Source organism: Oncorhynchus gorbuscha, linkage group LG24, assembly GCF_021184085.1.
Source record: "Oncorhynchus gorbuscha isolate QuinsamMale2020 ecotype Even-year linkage group LG24, OgorEven_v1.0, whole genome shotgun sequence".
Lineage (NCBI taxonomy): Eukaryota > Metazoa > Chordata > Actinopteri > Salmoniformes > Salmonidae > Oncorhynchus > Oncorhynchus gorbuscha.
In genome coordinates, this window is record NC_060196.1 from 29,969,484 (window position 1) to 29,995,635 (window position 26,152).

General features: G+C 44.1%; 2 protein-coding genes across 4 annotated transcripts; both read right to left on the reverse strand.

Annotated features, from left to right (window-relative positions):
* Nucleotides 1-1,334: 1,334 nt before the first annotated feature.
* Nucleotides 1,335-6,207, reverse strand: LOC124012758 (transcription factor 19-like). 3 transcript variants are annotated; one of them, XM_046326699.1, is made up of 5 exons: nt 5,976-6,207; nt 5,366-5,528; nt 4,112-4,724; nt 2,885-3,863; nt 1,335-2,675 (listed from the first exon to the last, which is right to left on the reverse strand). In XM_046326699.1, exons 3-5 carry the CDS (start codon nt 4,368-4,370, stop codon nt 2,369-2,371), a joined length of 1,545 nt encoding a protein of 514 aa, XP_046182655.1. In that variant the 5' UTR covers nt 4,371-4,724; nt 5,366-5,528; nt 5,976-6,207; the 3' UTR covers nt 1,335-2,368. The 3 variants fall into 3 exon arrangements, with proteins under 3 accessions (XP_046182655.1, XP_046182657.1, XP_046182656.1); XM_046326701.1 differs by having other exon boundaries at nt 5,366-5,534; XM_046326700.1 differs by having other exon boundaries at nt 5,904-6,207.
* A 5,788-nt stretch (nt 6,208-11,995) lies between these two features.
* LOC124012986 lies at nt 11,996-19,969 on the reverse strand. The gene is made up of 9 exons (XM_046327087.1): nt 19,795-19,969; nt 18,009-18,067; nt 17,628-17,648; nt 17,191-17,463; nt 16,587-16,886; nt 16,089-16,376; nt 15,663-15,842; nt 12,426-12,524; nt 11,996-12,138 (listed from the first exon to the last, which is right to left on the reverse strand). The coding sequence occupies exons 2-8, from the start codon at nt 18,052-18,054 to the stop codon at nt 12,493-12,495; spliced, it is 1,140 nt and encodes a 379-aa protein (XP_046183043.1). The 5' UTR covers nt 18,055-18,067; nt 19,795-19,969; the 3' UTR covers nt 11,996-12,138; nt 12,426-12,492.
* Nucleotides 19,970-26,152: the final 6,183 nt, after the last annotated feature.

Here is a 26,152-nt window from a genome sequence, read left to right on the forward strand (position 1 = left end):
ATGCTTTTCTCTATATTAGTTCATTAGTGAGGGGGGACAAATCGATATGGTTACATATCGGGATGGATATTATTTCGGATTATATTGTTTTGACAATATCGCAATAAATTTTTGCTCTAGTTTGCTGTACTTGCACCAAAACTCCAGTATTTTTCCTTCATAGCTTGTTCTCCCATCTTCTTTTTACAATTTGTTTTCAGCTCGTATGGGTGGTCCTTCTGTAGCTCAGTTGGTAGAGCATGGCGCTTGTAACGCCAGGGTAGTGGGTTCGATTCCCGGGACCACCCATACGTAGAATGTATGCACACATGACTGTAAGTCGCTTTGGATAAAAGCGTCTGCTAAATGGCATATATTATTATTATATTAATAAATGCACTGTAATCCATCCATTCCAAGCCTATTTTGGCCCACGCTGTAACTTCTCACCCGCATGCGTACAAAAGATATTGAATTCTCGTTGAATTGGGTAATGAAAACATTTGATTTTAATTGAAAATAATTGGGAATGGCTGCATAAATTTATCCAGACAGGTAGTTTTACACCAGACACTTTTAAGCCATGTCAAAAAGCCAGAGTTCACTTAAAAGAACAAGACAGCCCTCTGCTGGTAACGAACAATAACAATGTGAAATAGCTTTTCAGCTCCATGTTCTCGTTACCACCCTCCCGATAACAGTACTGCATTTTCCCTCAGACTACAATTATCCGAGTCAAATAGATTTCCCCCCTCCCTACCATCTCATTTCCAATCGCCTCCAAGGTTCCCAGAATTAACACTGCCTGTTGCTGTGGCTGGCCGAAAACAGCGTTGCCATGGAAACACAGACAATGTTATACTCTCCCTTGAAAGTCGGGCAGCTCTATAATCTATTCCCCTGGCCGTCTGAGGCAGTCTGCAGAGATCTGACTTGGTATCACGTTAACCAGGGATTCAGGGCACACCTCACTAACCTGAGAGGAGACGTACTCCAATTGGTGAAAGAAAATCTGGATGAAAAGCTATTAGAAAGAACAGAGAATGTTACCACGACTCACAACCCAGAGCCATAACTCCCAGAGGGCCGAAGTACGAGTCATTGGTAATATCATGGTGAATTGAAAAGAAGCTCACACTGGTGATCTTGATGCTCCGCAGAAGATCAATTAAATCCGTGAAGCTGCTGCGTCAAGATCAACAGTGTGCTGAAGTTCCTTTTCAATTTAGCACCGTTTTTTAAACCGCGCACCTGGTAATTCAATTGCCACAACAGGTGTGCGTTATACTTTCTCAATGCGACTCACGGCGAACAGACGTACTTGTGAACTACAGGTTGGAAAATATACTCAAACACATTTTTAAATAGATTTTATTTTTTCCCTAATAACGTTGAGAAAACATCAAAACTGTAACGCTCTCCCGCGAGCTGATCTTATAATCATCAAAGTGAAGACGGCGTGAAGTCTTTTGTGACCATACATCAGGTGTAGCAAACCCCCCTTCCTGGAGAGCCGGCTTTTACTCCAGCCGTCCTACGTCAGCCAATCAAGATCCGGAAGGAGCAACTGGTGAGCTATAGTAGGGCGGGAACAAAACCCCGCAAGTTTTGGCAGTCCCTGCACCACAGCTGAAATCTCGTCGTGTTTTGGACTGATACGGATACATCGTTAGATATATGAATCGAAGTCATCAGACAGAAGAACAAAATAAAGTCGGCATCAACACAACAGAGAATGAACGCAGAAAACCCACGCTCATCTTTTTTTGAGTGGACATCTTTACCGCACGGGATAGAATCAAGCGCAAGGAGATCCCATTGTGTGATGAGAGCCTTGCGATGCACATTGTGTTACAGCAGATAAGAATTTGGCCAATTCTCCCAATACCACTTTCATTTAGCCCCATCAACAGCAGGGTTTATTCACAACCCAATATGAAAGTGATTCGTACAGGAAGTTAGAAAACCTGCAGCCCGTCACTGTCAGCCAACTCGTTTAGAGACTTGTACTGTTCCCCAGAGTAGCCTGTGTGCAGCTAAAATAGTTCAGTTCATCAGTCCCCGGGGTTACCACCAGCTAAAACAAAGAACACGCTTTCATTGTAATTCCTCAAACCGTTGCTCAGCATCAGAGCGAGCTTAGATGAGCACTTTGAAAAATGTCAGTGAAGAGCAGCCTCTAACCATTAGGTACGAGACCCATCCTACTGTTCATAAGAGCCTCAGTCGCAACTTTTTTTTTTTTTACCTCCACGAACACTGTACATCTATTTTGACCATACAATCCCCATTATACAAGAATAAAATGTATCCCCCCATAATTCATTGTGGTATGATTAAGGCATTAAGTGTACTCTGGTGTAGGGGTCTGTGACCCACTCCTGCTGTATCAGCGGCAGCCACAGTGGAAGTCTGCGTTGGGGTCCAGCAGGAGGTTCTTCCGGTGCAGGCAGTCCAGGTGGTACCAGGCGTCGCAGTCGTCACACTGGACCCACTGCACCGTGTCCTGCTGGGGCAGGCGGCAGCGAGGCGCGGCACACGGCTCCACCCCCTGGGACACTCCCTCCACCTCGTCTTCGGAGGACGACGAGGAGGAGCTCGAAGAGGACGACGAGGAGGAGGAGGAAGACGAAGAGGAAGGAGGGGGAAGGGAGGGCCGCGGAGGAGGGTGCTTCCTTGGTCTGCCCCGCCGCTTGCTGGGAGGGAGGGAGAAGAGTGAGGTGTGAGTGTCACATTCGACTTTCAACGTATTCACTATACATCACAAAAAAATACATATTTGAGAATGTGAAGTGGAGAACGGAGCGTATTAGTTTCCAGAGAAGGAAAATGTGCAATGAGAAAGTCATATATGATAGAGCAAAGTCACTGTAGTTTGGATGCCGTCACACGAGGGCATTCTTACCCAGAGGTGATGTGAAATCTGGCAAACTGCCCTGCCCGTCCTCCATCCTCTTTGCAGATCCTCAAGGATGGAGAACCCAGGGTGTAAGTCTTTCCTCCCACCACCACAGGGGAGTAAACTGGGGCGCTGTGAGCCCGTTGCCTTCCCCGCCCAGAGGATGGCGGAGAAAAAATATTCTGCTGGCGAAACACAGAGACGTTCACATTTGGGCCAGTTCTTTGATTGTTTGGGTCAATCTCCCGCCTCTGACTGATGTTGAAGGAAACATGGTTGAGTTTGCCGTTAGCGACGATGGTGTGACAGTTTGCGACCGGTTTGGGCACAGGCACGCGTTTCAGTTCAAACTGGCGTCGTACATCCTGGTCAGTTTTGGGTAAATGAGCGTGGAAACCCTCCGATTCGGACTTGTAGAGGCGCCTTCTCTTCGTCCCACTCGGTCCGCCTTTCACTTGTCGGTGGTTCCTGGGCTCATCCGAGCTTTCATCCTCCAGAAGGACAGTGTGGGCTGACTTGCGCCTGCTCTTGGATGAGGGCGGGAGTGACTTGGATGAGACCACAGAGGTAGTGGGTGGAAAGGGAGGAGGGGTGGAGGGCGGGACCAAGGATGTTAAAGGAAAGAAGGTGGAGCTTGCGTCTGTGATATTGCCGTCACACCTCCTCTTAAACGTCCAAGGAGTCCCAGTCATCTTGCTCAGGCTTCCGATGGAATTCAGAATGACGGTCGCCCTGTTGAGATCCAAGTTGGCCACCGCCTTGCGGTCCAGGCTCGTTCTGATTCGGTTCTTCAGGTCGGAGGAGAAGGTGCCGGCCTTTGGTATGGTGATGGCGTCGAAGTCCAACGGCCGCACGCTAACCTTCTGGAAGAGGAAGTAGAACTCTGGGCTCCCTCTCTCTGATTGGCCACCGAAGGTGAGCGTGTCACCATCTGAGAGCTCCCATTGGACACCTGGCTGCAGCCGGACCTCATTCACCCAGGTACCTGGCATGGGAAGGTGGAGAAGAAAGCTCAGATGAAAGGCTAGTTAGTAGAAGAGTTGAATGAGACCTAAGGAAACTAAACACAAGTGTGTGTAGTTCTAGAATATGTTACAAGAAAATTAACCAAATAAATATTAAATCCCTACCAAAGATAGAATGACAGACATCATATCAGACTACATCACAGTTTCTCTCTGGTGGTGATTCTTCGAAGAACGGTGTACTGTAATCACGTGTGATGGAACTCACTATGGCTGCTCCGATCCTTTATCCGCACCTTCCAGCCCCCCTCGGCTGCTCCCTCCGCTTCCCTCTCAGCATGCAGCTCGGCGTGGATCCGAGACACAGACGTCGAGTCCAGTGTGACGTCACACAGCTCTGCCTCACGGCCCAGCCGGAACACGGAGTGGGTCAGCGCAGGCCGGAACGTGTACAGGTCCCGGGCTGAATCCGTAGAGGACGAGCCGATTCTCAGCAGCTGGAAACACGGCTGGACGCCGGTCAGCATGGCCACGACTAACCGATCCCCACCCCAGTCAGTAACAGGTACTTTCTTACATAGAGCTTTCCATCGCTTGAATAGCACTTAAGTCAGTGAATGTGTTAACAAACTAACGCTGTCTGTAATGCTGGTAAAAGCTTGGCTCTTAGTATGTGGTGTTGAATGAATTTGAACAGATTCAACATTAAAACTCTCGTTTTAACAGTCAAACATATCGTATACAATCTATAACCTGCGCGGTTATTTGCGGAGTAATGTCACCGAAATATCAGTTGTACGGCTGTGTACATTTGACTAAGATAACTCATTCATAAATTGACACGTAAAAGGCTGGGAGCTAGAAGCTTGAGGTGGTTCACTCTGAAAAGACAGAAGAGGGAACGTTTGTAAGACAGCATGCCCATGACTCACTCAACCCGTCTACACCATAGATAGTTAATTGATTATATTAGCAATATAAACAAGTTATGACCATTTCATATTTAACAAGTGACAATCTATGGATTGATGGCAATTTAGCATCCTATTGCCTAGTGATGGGGAGCAAAAAAGTAGATAGTTACTACTTTGGACACTTTAACTACAAGTATCGATTTGTACATCTACCTTTTGCTAGGTAGTGTTAGCTAGCGTTAGTCGGCTGTACCTGTGCCAAAACTCTGGTACAATATTTTTTTTTATCCTATAGCTTGTTCTCCATCTTTTTAAACGTGAACCTATTTTCAGAACTTATTTCCCCGACTGATCAAAGCCAATTTTCTCATGCTCTCTGCAGAAGACATACAGTGAGCAAAATATGTTTGGAACATTGAATCACAATACATATGATATTGGCACCTAACTATTGTGTTGTGAGGTCCCTGGCAATTCCCAGCTCTATTGCCCTATCTGGCAGCCCTGGGACCCCCTTTTGTAGGCCCACAGATCCATTTCCAAAAACGAACACACACACACACTTCCAAAAATATATTTTAGGAACTCAAATCGGGATCTCAGCTTACCGTTGAGAGTTAGAAGATACCGATGCAATTCGAAATGTGGTTGTGCATCAGCAGTTTCTCTTATGATGCCAGTCAGAATTGCAGAAAGGCAACGGCCAGGCCCTGATCACTGTGGCCTCTCATGATGAGTTCAGATTGTGGCCCCCATCAAAGTTGCCCATAGCTGCACCTCAGAAAAGTTGTATACATTTTTAAAATACATCAAAATAGACGTTTACATGTAGTTGAATTGTAGGTACGACCTTGCCGTTATGAGCGTTCACCAATATAATGCACATTGTTCTACGAAAAACGAACAAACTGCATGTAGCTAATAGCTAACGTTACTATATGCCTGACAGTGCTGCTGATTTGCTAGTGTAGCACAAGGCTCGTGTGGTGAAATGGCACAGGGACAAAGCAGTGGACAACAACTGAATCTCTTTTGTTAGGTAACTAGCTAAATTACAACGAATAGTTTTGCCAAGATTACTATGCAAATGTCAACAAACTAAACCATCGTTACACCGCATCATATTAAGATGTCAAAATACACTACTTGGGAAAAAGCATTTCACAATCAAGGCGTAGACAGCCGGATAGTTCCTGTAATCCACATTGAAAGTCATACCTCCACAAAAGTGGCTCGAATCTGGCGCACTTGAACTCTTATCCACTGTCTAAATATGATGCTAACGCCGCCGATTGTTTCAAACTGTCTATATACTTTAGTCTTTTGATAATTTATGTCCAATTTAAACGTCGTTGTTTGCTGAACGGAGATTTTCGCGTTCTTTTCCCCCAGGAAGTCCTTTGAAATTTGGCGCGCCATCCAGGCTTCCTTGCGCTTGATTCACGCCATTTCCGCCCGCCTCTGCTCTGTCACTCACAGCTGTGGCATAGTTTTAAATGAAACTCAGCTGCACCTGCAGTAGCAACAGGTTGTAGGCCTACTACACCAGATGATGTGATATAACCAAAGGTTGTTGGTGTCCATTACTGAACTTAACAGGTTTGCCTATACCAAACAGTGCCATAGATTTTGCATCTAATCTGCAACTCCCTTTGTTCTTGATTCTGGAAAACAATTTCTTATACATGAGACATGGCCACATGTAGAAGTAGGTGACAGGGTGACTAAAACAGATGCATGCAGTAAGCATATCTCACTCAATACAAAACATATATTTACTATCTTCCTGAGTTTTATATGGTGTTTGTAGAACCACCTGCAACTGGATACAGACATTTTATAAAGTTTTCCTTTATAAACTGTTTTCCTGAATCGAGAACAAAGAAGAGTATCACCAAATGCAGGTTAGTAGAAAGATTGTTGGTGAAGTTTTGTACAGGCAAGCTTATAACATTCAGCAATGGACACCAACAATCTTTGGTTATATCACATCATCTTGTGTAACAATCTGTAGACACACCTCCAGTAGGCCCTGGGTCTACACATTACAGGAGGAAACTGGATTCACTTCCTGATTTGACGTCATTATGGAAATGAATTGCCCAACCCTCCTATGCTAAGAATGTTCCCTAGTGAGTTTACCTCAGCTCAGTATTTTCATTATATTGGAAGAATATTATTGCAGGCATGGCACTGACACAAGACACAATTATGGCATCCTTTTCCATCTGTTTCTTCAAAATCCTTTAATGGACATCGCTCATTCATTACAGAAGAAAAAAAATATTCCTAAAAATTCTGTGCATGATGCCAAAAGTATAACATTTTCGAAATGGTTAATTCTAGCACACAAGGGCATAGTTGTTCGTACGTGATAGCGAAGTATTATAAAAGTCAACGATAATATAGCAAGAGAGCCAACAGTATGAATTCTGGACTTAAACCTAACAGGCAAGTTTGGAAAGTAATTCATTTTAAATGAAACAAAACAATAAAATGCAATCATAATAACCAAGGTTAGCACGCATCATTTCATTTTCAGAAGCAGTTTTCCTGATTACATCTGACGTCTTTTCCCACCAAGGTACCTGAAATAAACCTGCCAGGTATACCATTCAGCTATGGACTTCGGCCTTGTGAACTCAACCCTGAAGTAGATCAAATGGACATAGATTGATGAATACTAAATACTACTAATAATGAATTACTTTGTAATGAATGGTCATACTTTGTTGCCGAAATCCCACGCTTTCTACCTGTATATAGCATAAAGTCACTCTAGACTTACTCTCAACTCTGGTTGACCATTTGTTTTACATACCATGTTGGCTGACATCAATATTAAGGAAATAGAATCATTGTGAAAATTGCAGAGGTGATTTTGTAATGGCTTTTGCGGGCGACGTGTTCATTATTCCAGTTTGAGCCATAGTAATATTGACAATGAGAATACCTCTTTGACTGCATGAACAGACACCAAAAAGATAGAATTTACGTTGCAATTTAAATATGGCAGTATTCCTGCTGTCTCACAGGCAACCTACGGCTCAACATGCAGCAGTAGTTTTTGGGTACACTATAGCTGACAGCAGTTATCTGCATATGAAGAAAAAAGTGTAATATCAGTTAAAGTAGTCGTGATACTAAGAGTTCTTATGAAATGTTCAAGCATGTCTAGCATTTTCTAAAAAATATTATGAGGTGCCGATACTATCGTGTGATACTCTAGGTAGATGATGTGTGATGGAAAAGAGAGAAGAGAACGAGAGACAGAAAAATCGTCATTTTACTGCTATTATATGTCTCCTCGATCACTCAGTCTAAGGCATCTCCTACATTACGTATATCATTATAACTACTGTGAACTTAGTGAAAGGATAAATTACCCAACTCAGGGATATAAAATCTTGCATAACTTTGCAGTAAGAAACAGTATTGGCTATACACATGCAATATATCTCGGCTATATACAAGAGTGCTTGAAAGTGAGCTTTGGGTAAGATTTGTAAGGTAAGATTTTTAGATATATATATCTTTGTTTTTCGATGCTAAAGCGCAGATATTGCTCAATATTCAATTAAAAATCAATCTCCCTTTAATTAGTTAAAATAGGAATGGGTCAAATGTACCTCATCAGACCATGGATTCAGTAGCTTGTTACCTGATATGAAAGGGATAGCTTTAAAGGTGGCTTTTACATTGTCTTTAGTCAAAGTTGTCATCAATTCTAAATAATTAGTGCAAATGAAACACCAATTGAACACAAATCTATAAATACATTATATTCTACAAAACCAATATAAATAGCCGATAGAATAGCAACTATCAAGTAGCTACATCATATATGATGAATTTACACGTAAGATATTTATTTACGCTGTCCGACATTCTCATGTTGCATTAAAAACAATTTAACCTTAATTTTCAACCAAAAAAAGGAACGTAGAATCATACTTTATATTTTGTCGGTAGTGTTATTTACAACAGCTGCAATTAAATTCATTTTGAACATTTTTGTTATACTTTTAACTGTTTCTCATGTTATATTTGTGCTTTTTCTTTCAGACACCAATCATGTCTGCCTTACTCAGTTGAGTTCCACTCACGGACATCCTAAATCGGTCACAACACGAGGTAGCGATATTGCTAGCAGACGCTGTCCCCCAACAACAACTATGCCGCGTCCCAACATTCCTGGGACTGTTACACCCCTTCATTCCCTTTGTTTTGACCTTTTTAACATGATCATGTGTACACACACCAATTATCGACATACAGAATACCCTCGTTAATAATATGCCGAACCTGATTGGACTAGAGTTGAAACCAATGGGAATCCTTAGTGGAATGGTTTGTCAGATGTTGTAATGGGTGTATTAATATAGTGTTACTGAAGCAAATGGATGGTGGATGACTTTGCAATATATATTTGCAGCAAATGGACAGACGGACATCTCTCACTGATGTTATCTGAACGGTTGGCGAACGGTTCTGTGTTTTTCCTGTTCAGACTGAATACATTGAATAGATCCGGGATATTAGGCCTATTTTACAGTAGAATTCTCATAGGACTTAATACAATAATCTTGACATTTCAACAGTTCAGCAACCACGATGTTGGATTAAGAATCATGTTCTGTTTTGCATTGGGACTTTACCGCTTTCTTATAATCTAGTCGTCGTGCATCCTCACCCATCTGAAATACAATGCGTTTGACAAAATGTTGTACTGAATTGAGATTCTGGGTGGGATGATTGGTTCAAATAAATGAATCTGACAGTACCTAATGTGTTGAAAGGAAATGTGCAAACCTTCTCCCATAAAGACTTTGATGAATGCAGCGGCAAGTGCATTGAATCTTAATTACTTAGTTGGCGCGCCAATCTCAGTAAGCAATGTGTTTTCAGTATGTCAGGAAAGTTGGCATAATCGCTAGCATTTATCAATTCAGCACTTAGTTCATTTTGGGCCGTGGAGTCAGGCAAAATAGGAATGAAAATAAGGGGGCTTCCCGAGTGGTGCAGTGGTCTAAGGTACTGCATAGCTGTGCCACTAGAGATTCTGGGTTCGAGTCCAGGCTCTGTCGCAGCCGGCCAGAGACCCATGGGGCAGCACACAATTGGCCCAGCATCGTCCAGGTTAGGGGAGGGTTTGTGGGGCAGAGATGTCCTTGTCCCATCGCGCTCTAGCAACTCCTGTGGCGGGCCGGGCGCAGTGCTCTCTGACACGATCGCCAGGTGTTTCCTCCAACACATTGGTGTGGCTGGCTTATGGGTTAAGTGGGCATTGTGTCAAGAAGCAGTGCTGTTGGTTTGTGTTTCGGAGGACGTGCTCTCGACCTTCGCCTCTCCCAAGTCCATATGGGAGTTGCAGTGATGAGACAAGACTGCAACTACCAATTGGATACAAAAAGAAGGAAGGGTGACATCATGCAGGTCATTCATTGTCAATAGGTCTGCCTCATCATCTTATCACTCCTGAGTGTGTCTTTATTAAAGGGCAACAATCTAAATGTTTAGGTCCCTTCCAACCAGAAGTCCCTGTTTCAAGGCTTTTTCTGCAGTGGCTGGGGTTGTAATGAGAAACTTGCTCTTATGTAGATGGGTTCAAAATGGCGTGATGTTAAGTTGCTGTTGTATTAGTTCTGGGTAATTTGCGTTGCAAGCCAAGGGATGTTTAAAACATGTGTTTTATTGGATGATGTCATCAAAAGTGGCAGAGATTTGGACACCTTGTTACATGCCCAGGGACACTACAAGCTTTCTTGCATAGCATGGTGTTATTCAATCTACGAGGCTTGTATCAGTTATCAAGAATTAGCTCTCCAACTCTGGTGTTCTATAGAGGCTATATGCTGAGAGTTGGTGCCAAAGCCTTCTGCCTTGCCTGTCATTTCTGTTATGTAATGAAATTGTAGCGGTATAGACCTATGTCAGAAACTATGGGCTTGTGGTTGTCAGAAGCGTTATTTACCAAGATATTTTTGAAAATAAAGTTGTCTTTATTGGTTTTGTTAGTCTAGTATTACAATTTTATTTGTAAAATTAAGTTGGTCTATTACCCTGGGCCTATGTCATACATTTTGCTGCTATGTCTATGGCCCCACATACAGTATCAGTGGTAGGGACATTCAATGCTAATAAGAAAGATGGATTAAATATGTTGTAGCTCTGTCAGAAATGTTATCATTTTTGTCATTATAGGAAATCTGGGATACATTTTTACAGGATTATTTAAAACATTTTTTACTTTGATATCAGTGTGCACTCATTCCTTTTGGACATTTTAATCTTGCGTTTTCCCTTAGTCCACCAAGTTATCTTAGATATTATCTCCGAGTCTGTGGTTCTTAATACTTAGTACTATCAGTAATTGGTACTATCAATTCCCTCTTGGGCCAGCTAAGGATACATTCTAGCTTTAAGTCTAATTTAAAAACATGTGTAATGGGGGTCAGTGTGCTGTTAACAGCTTAGCTTCCTCCACAGTCCAACTGCCACATACTGGGCTCGAACCAGTGATCCTCTGCTTCACAACACACGTGACTGCCCTCCTTGACAACATTCCAACGGCTTGAGCCACCCAGAAGATGCCAATTGGATGGCTCCATCCGCGACATTTCAACTTAGCTATGGCGTGAGCTTATGGTACGGTACGTTTTTAACTCCGTTACACATGCATTTCCTGTATGCACAGAATTCATGTGTTCTAATGAGCTAAGTTCTTGTATTTTTCCTCTTTAGAAAGTCTGGTGCATTTAGACTGGCTATTGTTACACCAAGTATTTTTTTGTAGCTTTAGGTTAAAAAAAAGAAGCAATGATCGGGATTTGGGTTGTGTCTGTGTGAGTGGGGGAGTAATTGAGGCTGAAGAGTAAAGATTGTTAGGGTGTCCGGTGGTTTGTGTCTGACTTTTAGGAATACAATGCAGGTGCTCTCAGGTGATGGTGTTCTCTGCGGTGGCACTGGGAATCAATGGGCTGCTTGCTTAATCGCCAGGCTCAGCAACACTGTCGGCTGCCTTAAGTCCTCCAGCCAGCTCGGCGCCCCTGGATGTCATTTCTGGCGTGCTGTCACCCATCAGGTCTTCTTCAGGGGCGTCGGCCTCAGAGCGGGCCTGGGTCACGAGGCTGGGGCTCATGGCCGAGTCGGGGTTCCGGTTGGCGCTTTGATCTCCCTCTGGGATGACAGTGGCTGCCACGCTGTCAGAGTTGTTGAGGAGCAGCTTGTGAGAGGTGAAGGTCTGGGGCACGTCTGTCTCGTATTCGCTGTCTAACGGGAGGCCGGAGGAGTTGAACTCTACCCCCGAGTCGCTCATCTCCAGGAAGTTCTTGTCCGAGGAGAGAGTGTGGTAGCGGCCTGCTTTAGATACCTCCAGACCCTGTGGAAGGAAAGTCGTGTGGGGGGAGGGGTGTGTAAAGAAAGGGTCAGCAGAAAAAAAGAACATGAATGATTCATGATGTTTCTGCAAATGTCGTTTAGGTACTGCTTGGCATGGAGGTTATTTTCAGCCTTTTATGGGAACATTACCCCCGTATTTCTGTTTATGTCTGTCTTTATTTAAAACATTTGCAATTGTAATGGTGGAACCTGTTTTTCTGTTGCAACTCAACACGCGCACCGGTAGGCAACTTCCCACCCCATAATGTTTCCCTGAGCCCTGCTTACCTTAATAGTGACCTCCGTGCTTTCTGTGGCATTGCTGTTGTCCCACGTAGACGTCAAAGTGGACTCCTCAGCGAACCGCGTATAGGCCTCTTGAACAACCTACCAACAACAGCACAAGAGGGTCGTATTTTAGCAGGAAACCACGGCAAGTACATTACAGTAGCAATCACAGGTTCACTTCATCATGTATACTGCGCGTCATAAAAAACACATACGGGTAAACAGGAGTTGGCGGGAAAGAAATGTACATGTACTGCACATTAAGCTCTTATATCGATGTATAAGATCGTAAGGTGTGTGTATATATAGAGAGTGACAAGTTGAGCGACTGGAGTTGTTGGTGTGAAAAGAACACCCTGGAGGTTTAGAGGAGCAGGCTTCGGGGAGCCATCGTTCTTGAGGGACAAGGGAATCGCATTCTAGTGTGTATGTCAGGAGAGAGCGAGAGATGAGGTAGATCAATCGATTTTTATGTCGGAAATGCTCCGGAAACTGCTGTGGGGAGCGCAAAGGCAATCAGACAGGCTGTCCAGGTTTTTGTCGACCTAGTCTCCAGAAATCCATAATGAAGTGGGACATGAAGCCTCGCTGCATATTGATAGTGTCGTCTAAGCCTCCAGAGCAAACACCTTACAGTGGAATTAGAACAGTTGAGGCCCCTCACATCATGTCACAATATATACATGTAAGTTATCTACGGTACACCACTTTCAACCACAAAAATGTATAGCATCAGGTGTACAGAAATTACACAGACACACACGTAGACACAGACAAATAGAAACAAACAGAAATGGCACAGCTTTGACACAAACGTCTGTTGGGCTAGTAGCTGATTAAGCAATAGAGTTCCCCTAAATTTTTGGCAATCAAGAATACAATCTTACTTGGACGTACAGTGTCGCATAATTTGAATAATTACTACAGTACTTGAATTGGCCCGGCTTCCCGAACCCAGATTAAGCCTGTAACTGGACTAAAAAGCATCCTCAACAGAGATTCACCGTTGAGCATGTGTTTTAGACCAGGAGTAATCTGTGTTCAGAGAACCCACCCAGTGTGTACTCTTAAACTACATGATGTCATAATGCCTAATGCTCTTGCTCGATGTACAGTACAGTAGTTATTTGATGCACTAATTCATGTCTATGAACTCATCTCCACAGTATTCCGTTACTAGAGAACACTAATTGCTATAATGCCGTACTGTACAGCTGTGATAATCTTAGTCCGGGTGGCAACTTAATCCAGTGTATTATACAGCCTAAACCCACATTATGTCTGTATACTCTGCATGTAGGCTACTGTAAGTGTGCCACTAACTAGGTGGACATACGTACCACTGCATGTACCACTGCATATAATCAAGAAAACAAGTGGTAGATCTAGTCCAGTATAACCAAGCCAATTGACATGTTAATCGCCACTGCCCCGATCTTAGACAGACGCACAGTAGATTCACACACACACAAATCAGCACATACTCACACATACACATAAATTCATGTTTACCTTGTAACTCTGCCCCCCCCCCCCCGAACAACAACATATGTGCATGTGTGCTTGAGAATAGCTGAATCGTATTGGACGGCTGCATCTGTATGCTTATTTGCACTGAGGCTATGCCTGCAGTTATCATGAATTATCATGAATGAGTAACAGCAGTTATTTGTCAGCTTGGAGATTTGGCGAAAGGAGGGAGGGGTGAGGAATGGATGGCACAGACAAATAATCACTGACGGTGGTAGGAGGCCCACACAGCATAGTGACGCTATGACCATCCCCAGAGCGTTAGTACAAACACCAATACAGATTCATCCACTTAACACTACGGAATGAAGCCAGAACACAGTTCTCTCACCAAGCAGAGGCTCCGTCTGAGGCTCCTTTAAGAGGGAGAAACGTAACCAAAGGCATATCGTTAACTAGATTTTCCCCAAACTTGTAATTAGGCTGACATCTATTGGGTGGACCAAATACATAAGGATTGAGATAAAGATGATGGGGGGACAATGGCAACATTGTGGGCTGCAAATGTACAAAACACTTCAAGTTGCCACTGATGGATTCTGCGATATGGAGCGAGCGATGATATATGTGTGATCTCATTGTGTGACAACGGCAACATTGTGGGCTGCAGACAAAACACTTGAAATGGCCACTGTGATGGAATCTGCCGTGTGGAGAGAGTGATGACTAATGATATGTGGATGATCTCATTTCGTGTGATTCAAAGCGCCACACATCCAGGAATCCGACATTGGGCAGGCAGGTTTTGTTCCATGGTGAATTCCAGCGAATTAACAAACGTCAATTAGGACCTTAAGTGTAGTTAAAGCTATATATCTGAGACTAAAAGACGAACACAGGAATGCACTCTTAAGGAAAAGAGAGTGGGACAGACAAAGGTGCACACAAACACTCACAAATACAGTTAGATGTCCACTGACATCTTTCTTTGACCATATTTAAAAGTGATCATTTTACAGAATGACATGTTGTTTTCCTTACCCTTGTAAGCAGTCTATGGACAAGGTATGACAGCAACGCATGCTTTAGCTTTGTTCAACTTTTTAGCATTTGTGGCACAAATCCAATGCAAGTCAATGGGAACAACGTCAACATTGTCATGTCCAAATCATCTCTAAGTAACTACACGGAGTCGCAAAACCCATTTTAAGATACTTTAGGATGATTTGGACATATACTCATGTTGTTTGCATTGACTTGCATTGGAGTCGTGCCACTAATGCTAAACGTTTAGCAGTTGAAACAGCGGCCAGGTAAACTAAACCAAAGCATGAGTTGCCGTCATACCTTGTACATAGACTGCTTACAGGGTAAGGAATGCAATATGTCTCACTATCCCTCTAAGAGGGGTTACCATCACCGATATTTCTCTAACAATCACTTTGCATTCTGCGACCTGTGTCATAGCAATATAGCATTTTCATTTTGGAATCATATTGAGCCATTGTCGCAGTGTGCTATGTTCTACGAGGATATTAGGCTTACAATCAGAGTAACATGGTTCAAGAATACTCATGAATAACCAAAACGTGAAAACTGCGCTCTTGAAGAGACAATGGCCGATAATTGTTCATAAATGTAGGTGTTTCGACATGAGAATGGCACACAGGTTTGATAAACCAGATGCTGCCTAACTATAGTATAAGGGTTGCATCGTGGGGTCTTGAAGTGTTCACCCCTGTTGAGGAAGCGTTTTGGGTGAGTCACCTTGACGAATGCGTCTCCATCCCCCCTTGCCCGCCTGCTGGGCGATGAGGGCAATTTGCCGCGCCTTCTCCGCCCGACGGCGCACACTGGTCAGGCAGGAGAACAGGCACACCAGCAAGAGGAGGACCAGGAAGCCCAGTAAGGAGAGGATTGCAACATACAGCGTGGGTAACTTATACGCTAAAAGAGAGAGGGAGGATGGAGGAAGGAAAGGGAAGACAAGGAGGAAAGGAACACCAAGAAAAGAGGAGAGACGGATGACGGAGGAGGTGAATGTGGAGAGTTCCAACATGAAAACAATAGAGTGAAATAGACAGTCCGATCGATGACAATAACAAGAAAGAGAAAGGAAAGACCATTAAAAGGGGTGATACATGGATCCATATGCTAAAGCCCTAGTCTCCTCTCTGACAACCCACGGTTTACCTTCTACCTTCAGGTAGATGTTGGTCACAGGGAACCCCAACAGGTCTGTCACTCTGAAGAGCCCCATGTCACTGAACCGGACCCTCTCCAGAATGCACACGGAGCCTTCTACAGTCAGCCTGCCGTCCAGTGAAGGGTCCAACGGCACCACCAGCTCTCCTTGCTCCAGTATGACCCGGTCCTTCCGGTCCCAGTCTGGAGTGTACATGAGGTTGACTTTGGTGTGGTCCACAAACAGGTTGATCTTCAAAGTACTGCCATATGATAGGTGGACGAAGTTCTGGTGCTCTTTGGAACAAAGGGGCGGGACAAAAAAATTGATCAACGTTGTCAAATAGTTGTGTTTGCTCTTACCTTGGCCTGTGTCTTTCAAGCTTTGTTTACCATATTTTGGCCACACCACTAACTACAATTTCCAAACCGCTGGATCAAGTATTATCTCCCTTCCATCTCTGACATTGACCACTCCCTCTCGGACTGTGGTCTTCCTCCTCTCACCTTTCACGTTCAGGCATGACCTCCTCCTGACCCTCCCGTCGCGGTCCAGTACGGTGAAGCTACCTTCGTCTGTCCCCTGCACCATGCTTAGAGTCACCCTTTTCTCAGACACACTCAGACGGCCCTTGTACTCTTCCGCGGGGATGGAAGTCTGGTTGAGCAGCACCACCGCCGGTGGCTCCGTGGTCTGATTGGCCTGGGCTTGACTGGGCCTGAACTCCAGGGTGATAGGGCCCAAGATGTCGCTGAGCGGGATGTGGTATGTCTCACCGTACTTAACCACCTGCTCCAGAGCGCAATCTGCCAGGGAGCACACAACAGCACAGTACTGTCACTCTGGGCTCAGGGGGAGTATTTTATTCCTATACAGTTGCACTTGCATCAGAACAGTGATCGTAATCGATTGCAGGCAAAAGAAATGCAAGGAACTCTCATTTAGATCGATATCTGCGTCTAAGAAATACAATCTTAGACAGTGAATGTATTGGATAAACACCGATAAGTAGGAGGATACAAACAAGTCGATTGCAACGTTAGAAGAAAAGTTTGAAGAAGTAAAAGGACAGTAGATTATTTAACTGTACAGTGATTGGAAGAACAGTACCCCTGACGAGGAGGAGGATGTGTTTGACATCGGCAGGCGCCTCTGTGTTCTTGATCACGTACATGCCCTCGTCCTCCTCCCCCACATCCTCCAGGATGAGGTGCTTGAGGGAGTTGAGCTGGGCCCGGTGGCCCACCACCCGCCCGTCCCTCATGAGGACCACCTCGGCGGTTGGGTTGGAGGCGGGCTTGAAGAGAACCTCAGTGCTGTCTAGGGATGGGAGTGGGATGTGCACATCCTCTCCGAAAAAAGCAATCTTGTGTTCTTCTTTGACTGAAGACAGAGAATGGAAAGGAGGGTGGAGATTGATAAGGGGACTCAAGATTATAAGGAATAATATGTCCGAATCAGGGAAACGTTAGTGATGGTATTCATATTCAATCTTCAGGTTTTGACAGTCATAGACAGAATAAACTGTAGATCATGCATGACTTTACCTTTCAGGGAAGCAGTCAGAACTGTAGAGTAAAAGAGAGGTTCATTTTAGTATTACTTTATGTTCTTTGTCAAAGATCCTTCAAGAAGTTAGAAATTCTTTGTTATGCTGGAAGAGAAACCACAGAACTTGGCAAATATCTCAAAGCGTTTGCAATGTAAATGCCCTAGATTCTCACCGCCAAAAATAGAACTGCTGTCAACAACATCAAACCCTCCATAAATTAATGAGGGGGAAAAGGAACAGATAATAAATGACTCTAGCAATTTTGTACTCATGTGAATAAAATCTGATGTAATCATGTGACTGTGTCAAACTTTGCTTTATGCTCTTTCAACCTCTCGACCTAAATCCCTGGTGACTAATTCTCCAATATACTTACCAGTGCAGAACATGGCTCCAAACACAGCAACACCAATTATTTTCATCTTGATTGAATCTCTGAAAACACCAAATAAAAAGTGTTGTTTTTTTTACAGCAGGATATTGCTTATCTAAATATGGATTTAATTATTGTACATGCATGTAGAGATATGAAGATTCACTAAACATAATAGGTTATAGTTTCAATCTGGACATGAAGAGCTCATATTCAATCATGTACTCCCAGTAAATTCTACTGTAACTGAAGAAAAAAAAGCCCAAAAAAACAAGGTGTCTGCAGTGGTATTGACATCATCTCCTGAGGTTAACAGGAGTGGCTTGTAGTTCCCCAGGGCATTAGTCAGCTCTTTTGTGTGATGATGAGGCTGACCCCCATTAGACTAGAGTGGACATGAGCCCAGGCTCAGCCCACCATTCTGCTTACAGTGACAGGAGATGGGAAGGAGAAGGAGTTAAGTGGCTCCAAAGATCTAGCGTACAACCATGAAAGAACACAGAGTGCTGTTTAGCAAGCATTGCCACTTTCAGCTGCATAAATTCAGAAATTACAGCACTAGGTCTTCCCTATTTGCATCTCATATTCAGGACAATCAAAGTGTAGCCAGAGTTTTGAAAGCAAATGATTTACAATGGGTTGTCTTTAGTATCTGAGAAGAAGGATGCTAATCTATGTTCGAGTGAAGCTTGCCTTGAGCCTGTCGCATGCAATAACAATGTACATCAATCAAAACTCTGAAAGGTCAGGAGTCTATTTAACAAATTCAGAGCTGAAATTGTTCACCCCAATTTCTCGCACATATATCATCAGTTTGACATCCCCGTGCTGCTCTTCCTCCACTACACACTCTCGCGCGAGCAGCATCCTCTTTCTTGTGCTATCTCTCTGTAAAACATTGTGCAGTCTTATACACCGGTGGTGCGACAAGGGTGTGTCACGCTCCGCTGCATGGGCTGTCCCAACAAGATAATACACTGTGGTAATGACGATGACTATATTGCTCTGAGGAATCTGAAAGACATAGAAGAGACTCCTCCTCGCTCCAGTTAGGATTTCTGTCACGCGTGTGGATTTGTATTCTCTCTTCAGTAGAGTGAATATGTGATCATACCAAACACTTACTCAGCGACTATGCTACATTTGCCATCTGTCGTTCCCATGAATTACGAAGCGTAACGATTGGGTGTCCAGTCAGGGTGTCCACGCATTAACGCATTGGGCAGGACATCAGACGAATCATGAAGAATCACCAATTTCACATTGAACTACCATTCGTTCATCAATTACATAAACGATTGGGGGGGTGAGGGGTGGACGAACCCTCCTCATAGTGTTTGTTCTGGTGTTCATTGTAAGGATATAGGCTACAATCTGTAGATGCAGAGAGGGCGTCCAACCTTCCCAAATAGCATAAGTAGCCTATGAAATGCTGCCTGGTGCCCAACAATAGTCATTGTCCCCGTTTCTATTTTCTATTATTAGCCTTTGTTTATGGGAAGTGCAATACTCTACATGTAAAATAATCATGCTTTTTAAAAATGTGTTCTAGGTGAAGATGAAGGTAATTACTGTCATCCGACCCGATTCTGCTGCGTTATTACCGGTAACACGCCCTAAATCGCGCATATTGGATATAGCTGTTAGACATGCATAAAAAAACAGCCAAAATATCAGCCAGCAAACGAAAAAACGGTCCAATTTAACCCATACATTTCCCGGTAAAGAAAAGAAAAAACGCTAGAATTGAGCAGATACCAATGAATCATAATTCGATGCTGGTAAATACCTTTCAGACAGGCTTGGATCCGAAAACAGCAGATGGGACGGGCGGGGTATAGGAAGTAGGGTTTTCTGCTAAATTATTATGTTTTCTTCTTAATATCGTCCCCCTCTCCCTCATCCCCAACCCGTCAAATAAAGGGACTTCAATGGTGTTACGAATCGGGATTATCTGGAGAGCCTCGGTAGGTGTCGGTTTGTGGTCTATTAATGATCGGTGGAGCTCGTACAATTTCGTTAGAATCCGGACTCCGGAGGTTCGGCTTTGCATTATATCCCTTTATAAACAAGGTGGTTCGAGCCTTGAATGCTGATTGGCTGACAGCCATGGTATATCAGACCATATACTGTTAAAGGTCCCCAAAGCACACACATCCCTGGGTCGCTCCTCTTTTCAGTTCGCTGCAGCTAGCGACTGGAACGAGCTGCAACAAACATTCAAACTGGACAGTTTTATCTCAATCTCTTCATTCAAAGACTCAATCATGAACACTCTTACTGACAGTTATGGCTGCTTTGTGTGAAGTATTGTCTCTTCCTTCTTGCCCTTTGTGCTGTTGTCTGTGCCCAATGATGTTTGTACCATGTTTTGTGCTCCTACCATGTTGTGTTGCTACCATGTTGTTGTTATGGTGTGTTGCTACCATGCTGTGTTTTTTATTTATTTGATTTTTTATTTAACTTTTATTTAACCAGGTAGGCCAGTTGAGAACAAGTTGTCTTTTACAACTGTGACCTGGCCAAGATAAAGCAAAGCAGTGCGACAAAAACAACAACACAGAGTTACACATAAACAAACGTACAGTCAATGACACAATAGAAATATATATATATATATATATATACAGTGTGTGCAAATGTAGAAGTTTAGGGAGGTAGGCAATAAATAGGCCATAGAGGCAAAATAATTACAATTTAGCATTAACACTGGAGTGATAGATGTGCAGATGATGATGTGCAAGTAGAGATACTGGGATGCAAAAGAGCAAAAAGTTAAATAACAATATGGGGATGAGGTAGTTGAGTGTGCTATTTACAGATTGGCTGTGTACAGGTACAGTGATTGGTAAGCTGCTCTGACAGCTGATGCTTAAAGTTAGAGAGGGAGATATAAGTCTCCAGCTTCAGTGATTTTTGCAATTCACTCCAGTCATTGGCAGCAGAGAACAGGAAGGAAAGGGGGCCAAAGTAGGTGTTGGCTTTGGGGATGACCAGTGAAATACACCTGCTGGAGTGCGTGCTACGGGTGGGTGTTGCTATGGTGACTAGTGAGCTGAGATAAGGCAGGGCTTTACCTAGCAAAGACTTATAGATGACCTGGATCCAGTGGGTTTGGCGACAAATATGTAGCGAGGGCCAGCCAACGAGAGCATACATGTTGCAGTGGTGGGTAGTATATGGGGCTTTGGTGACAAAACGGATGGCACTGTGATAGACTACATCCAAGTTGCTGAGTAGAGTGTTGGAGGATATTTTGTAAATGACATCGCCAAAGTCATGGATTGGTAGGATAGTCAGTTTTACGAGGGTCTGTTTGGCAACATGAGTGAAGGATGCTTTGTTTGCGAAATAGGAGGCCAATTCTAGATTTAATTTTGGATTGGAGATGCTTAATGTGAGTCTGGAAGGAGAGTTTACAGGCTAACCAGACACCGTGGTATTTGTAGTTGTCCACAGAGTCAGAACTGTCCAGAGTAGTGATGCTAGGCGGGTGCGGGAGGCAATCGGTTGAAGAGCATGCATTTAGTTTTACTAGCATTTAAAAGCAGTAGGAGGCCACTGAAGGAGTGTTGTATGGCATTGAAGCTCGTTTGGAGGTTTGTTAACACAGTGTCCAAAGAACGGCCAGATGTATACAGAATGGTGTCGTCTGCATAGAGGTAGATCAGAGAATCACCAGCAGGAGCAACATCACTGAGATATATAGAAAAAAGAGTCAGCCAGAGATTTGAACCCTGTGGCACCCCCATAGAGACTGCCAGATGTCCGAACAACAGGCCCCCCCGATTTGGCACACTGAACTCTATCAGAGAAGTAGTTGGTGAACCTGGCGAGGCAGTCATTTGAGAAACCAAGGCTATTGAGTCTGCTGATAAGAACACGGTGATTGACAGAGTTGAAAGCCTTGGCCAGGTCGATGAAGACGGCTGCACAGTACTGTCTTTTATCGATGCCGGTTATGATATCGTTTAGGACCTTGAGCGTGGCTGAGGTGCACCCATGACCAGCTCGGAAACCAGATTGGATAGTGGAGAAGGTATGGTGGGATTCAAAATGGTCGGTGATCTGTTTGTTAACTTGGCTTTCAAAGATTTTAGAAAGGCAGGGCAGGATGGATATAGGTCTATAAAAGTTTGGGTCTAGATTGTCTCCCCCTGTCACGCCCTGGTCGAAGTAATGTATGTTTGTCTTCATTTATTTGGTCAGGCCAGGGTGTGACATGGGTTATTGTGGTGCGTTTTTGTCATGGGGGTTTTGTGGGGTGTCTAGCATAGTCTATGGCTGCCTGAGGCGGTTCTCAATCAGAGTCAGGTGATTATCGTTGTCTCTGATTGGGAACCATATATAGGCAGCCATATTCTTTGAGTATGTCGTGGGTGATTGTTCCTGTCTCTGTGTTAGTGTTCACCAGATAGGCTGTATAGGTTTTCACATTCCGTTTGTTGTCTTTGTATTGTTCGTGTTTTTTCTTTATTAAAGATGTATCGAACGAACCATGCTGCATTTTGGTCCGACTCTCCTTCAACGGAAGAAAGCCGTTACACCCCATTTGAAGAGGGGGATGACCATGGCAGCTTTCCAATCTTTGGGGATCTCAGACGATACGAAAGAGAGGTTGAACAGGCTAGTAAACAGGAGTTGCAAGAATTTCGTCAGATCATTTTAGAAAGAGAGGGTCCAGATTGTCTAGCCCAGCTGGGTGAAGGAGAAGCGGGGGGGGGGGGGCTTGTGCAAGTTGCAGTGTTAGGGTGCAGAGCTGTTGGCCGGGGTAATATAATAATAATAATATATGCCATTTAGCAGACACTTTTATCCAAAGCGACTTACAGTCATGTGTGCATACATTCTACGTATGGGTGGTCCCGGGGATCAAACCCACTACCCTGGCGTTACAAGCGCCATGCTCTACCAACTGAGCTACAGAAGGACAGTAGGGGTAGCCAGGTGGAAAGCATGGCCAGCCGTAGAAAAATGCTTGTTGAAATTAGCGATTATTGTAGATTTATCGGTGGTGACAGTGTTTCCTAGCCTCATTGCAGTGGGCTATTCGATGCTAATGCATAACTCCACAGGATGTTTTTGTGCTGGTTAAGGGCGGTCAACTCTGGGGTGAATCAAGGGCTATATCTGTTCTTAGTTCTGCATTTTTTGAATGGGGCATGCTTATTTAAGATGGTGAGGAAAGCACTTTTAAAGAGCAACCAGGCACCCTCTACTGACGGGATGAGGTCATTTTCCTTCCAGGATACCCGGGCCAGGTCGATTAGAAAGGTCTGCTCACTGAAGTGTTTTAGGGAGCGTTTGACAGTGACCCATTACGGACGCAGGCAATGAGGCAGTGATCACTGAGATCCTGATTGAAGACAGCAGAGGTGTATTTAGAGGTCAAGTTGGTCAGGATGATATCTAAGAGGTTGCCCATGGTTACAGATTTAGGGTTGTACCTGGTAGGTTCCTTGATCATTTGTGTGAGATTGAGGGCACGTATCTTAGATTGTAGGATGGCTGGGGTGTTACGCATATCCCAGTTTAGGTCACCTAACAGTACGAACTCTGAAGATAGATGGGGGGCAATCAATTCACATATGGTGTCCAGGGCAGAGCTGGGGACTGAGGGGGGTCTATAACAAGCGGCAACGGTGAGAGATTTGTTTCTGGAAAGGTGGATCTTTAATAGTAGAAGCTCGAATTGTTTGGGCACAGACCTGTATAGTATGACAGAACTCTGCAGGCTATCTCTGCAGTAGATTGCAACTCTGCTCCCTTTGGCAGTTCTATCTTGGTGGAAAATGTAGTTGGGATGGAAATTTCCGGATTTTTGGTGGCCTTCCTAAGCCAGGATTCAGACATGGCTAGGACATCAGAGTTGACGGAGTGTGCTAAAGCAGTGAATATAACAAACTTAGGTTGGAGGCTTCTGATGTTAACTTGCATGAAACCAAGACTTTTACGTTTTCAGAAGTCAACAAATGAGAGTGCCTGGGGAATGAGAGTGCCTGGGGAATAGGAATAGGAATAAGAACTGGTCGTCTAGTGCGTTCGGAACAGAGAGTAAAAGGAGCAGATTTCTGGGCGTAGAAGAATAGATTCAAGGCATAATGTACAGACAAGGGTATGGTAGGATGTGAGTACAGTGGAGGTAAACCTAGGCATTGAGTGACGATGAGAGGTTTTGTCTCTAGAGGCACCAGTTTAGCCAGGTGACGTCACCGCATGTGTGGGGGGTGGGACAAAAGGGCTATCTAAGGCATATTGGGCAGGGCTGGGGGCTCTACAGTGAAATAGGACAATAATAACTAACCAAAACAGCAATAGACAAGGCATATTGACATTAGGGAGAGGCATGTGTAGGCGAGTGATCATAGGGTCCAATGAGTAGCAATAGGTGAGTCAGCGAGCCGTTCAGTAGTCGCTACTATGCTAGTCGAGCTGGAGACACTGCGATTCAGACAGCTAACAGACATGTTAACATTTAACATTTCAAACAAATACAATACCAAAGCATATAGCTCCCTTCAGTAACCACGAGCACAACCGTTCCTTGATTTTAACTGGCGGCTTTATTCTGTAGTTTTAGTCAGAATTATCACCTTCCGTGAGAACTATAAAGTAAATGAAAAATACAGTTAAGCACACTCTTACAACCTTATCTTACGAGTGACTTATTAGCTTGGTATAATTCTGAAGTGCTTACATACATAACAGTTTAACCGGCGTTATAACAGGTTCAGATTAACACATGAATAAAGGAACAAATACCTCATTGGCTGCGTATTACAGAAGGGAGGAAATCAAACTTCACACTTATTATTCCTTGCATGAATTCACACTTCATCCTAACATACACTCTTCAACCTTTATGAACTACACCCGATGACATGAAAACTTAGCTAACGCAGCGCAGGATTGCCTTCCCTCCAAAAGTGTGTTGCTACAATAAGGATCCCCGTTACAACAGTATTAGCTACGTAGTTCCGCTTGTATTATAATTTCCCCCGCACAGCGGACACATAAACAATTCAAACAAAAGACAACGACATAACCTGTAAGTCTAACTGTCAGTTACAAAGCATTTCAAGTGAACTTTTAATAACAAGTTTACAGTCTGGAACTCTTTTAGGGCAGCGATCCGCCTACACCCTTTGACATTTCACAGGTCTAAGACAGCTCTGGGCTTGACCTCTCTTCCTGACCTTGTGCGATATGATGCTGAGCATGCTTCTGTGTCAGTCAACAGTTCTTGTGGTGTTGCAGGTAAGTATGGTGTATGCTGTGCTGTGTGTGTGTTTAGTCCATCACGTTCTCTTTCAGGGGAACAGTTCATCTCATCAGTGTGTTGTTCTTTTGTGTTCAGTAGGTGACGCGGTACACCGCTCCTTCTGCAGTGCGGACGTGATATGAACGTTCAGTGTCAGCTGGCTGGATGACGACTGCTGGCTTCCAGAGGCCATGCTCCTGGATTCTAACTGACTCTCCGCTGATCAGTGGTGGCAGTGGTCTAGCTGACCAGTCGGAGTATCGTTTTTGTTGTTGTTGTCTCTGTGCACGTTTTTCATGCATTTCCTTGTAGCTGACGACCTCAGGTTGCAGCTGCTGGTTGGTGCTGGGAAGAATTGAGCGAAGCCTGCGCTCATCAACAGCTGGGCTGGTGATTTGAAGTTGTCAACTGGAGTGTGGCGGTATTCAAGGAGACTGATGTAGGGGTCTCTCTTTTCTGCTTTTGCTTTGTCCATGAATGATTTAGCAATCTGCAGAGATTTTTCGTGATCAAGTCTTTCACATTCTGGAAAGCAATGTTGTGTGGCTTGTCCCAGAGAAACTCACTGGACTGCTTTAGCAGTTGACTCAGGGGTGCATTAGCATTGGAGAGGCTGGGTACGAACTTGGCTAAGTAGTTGACCATGCCAAGCACTGTTTCCAGCTCTGCACGGTTCTTTGGTGACATTTCTTTTATTGCTGAGATCTTCTGTGGATCTGGCTTGATTCCATTCGCTATGAGAAGATGTCCGAAGTAGCTGATCTCTGTAGCGCCGACTGTGCTCTTCTCGGGGTTGAGCCGGACTCCTCTCTCGCGGGACCTTTGCAGCATCGCGCGGAGGTTTTGGTCGTGCTCCTCTTTGGTTCGACAATAGACAAGGATGTCG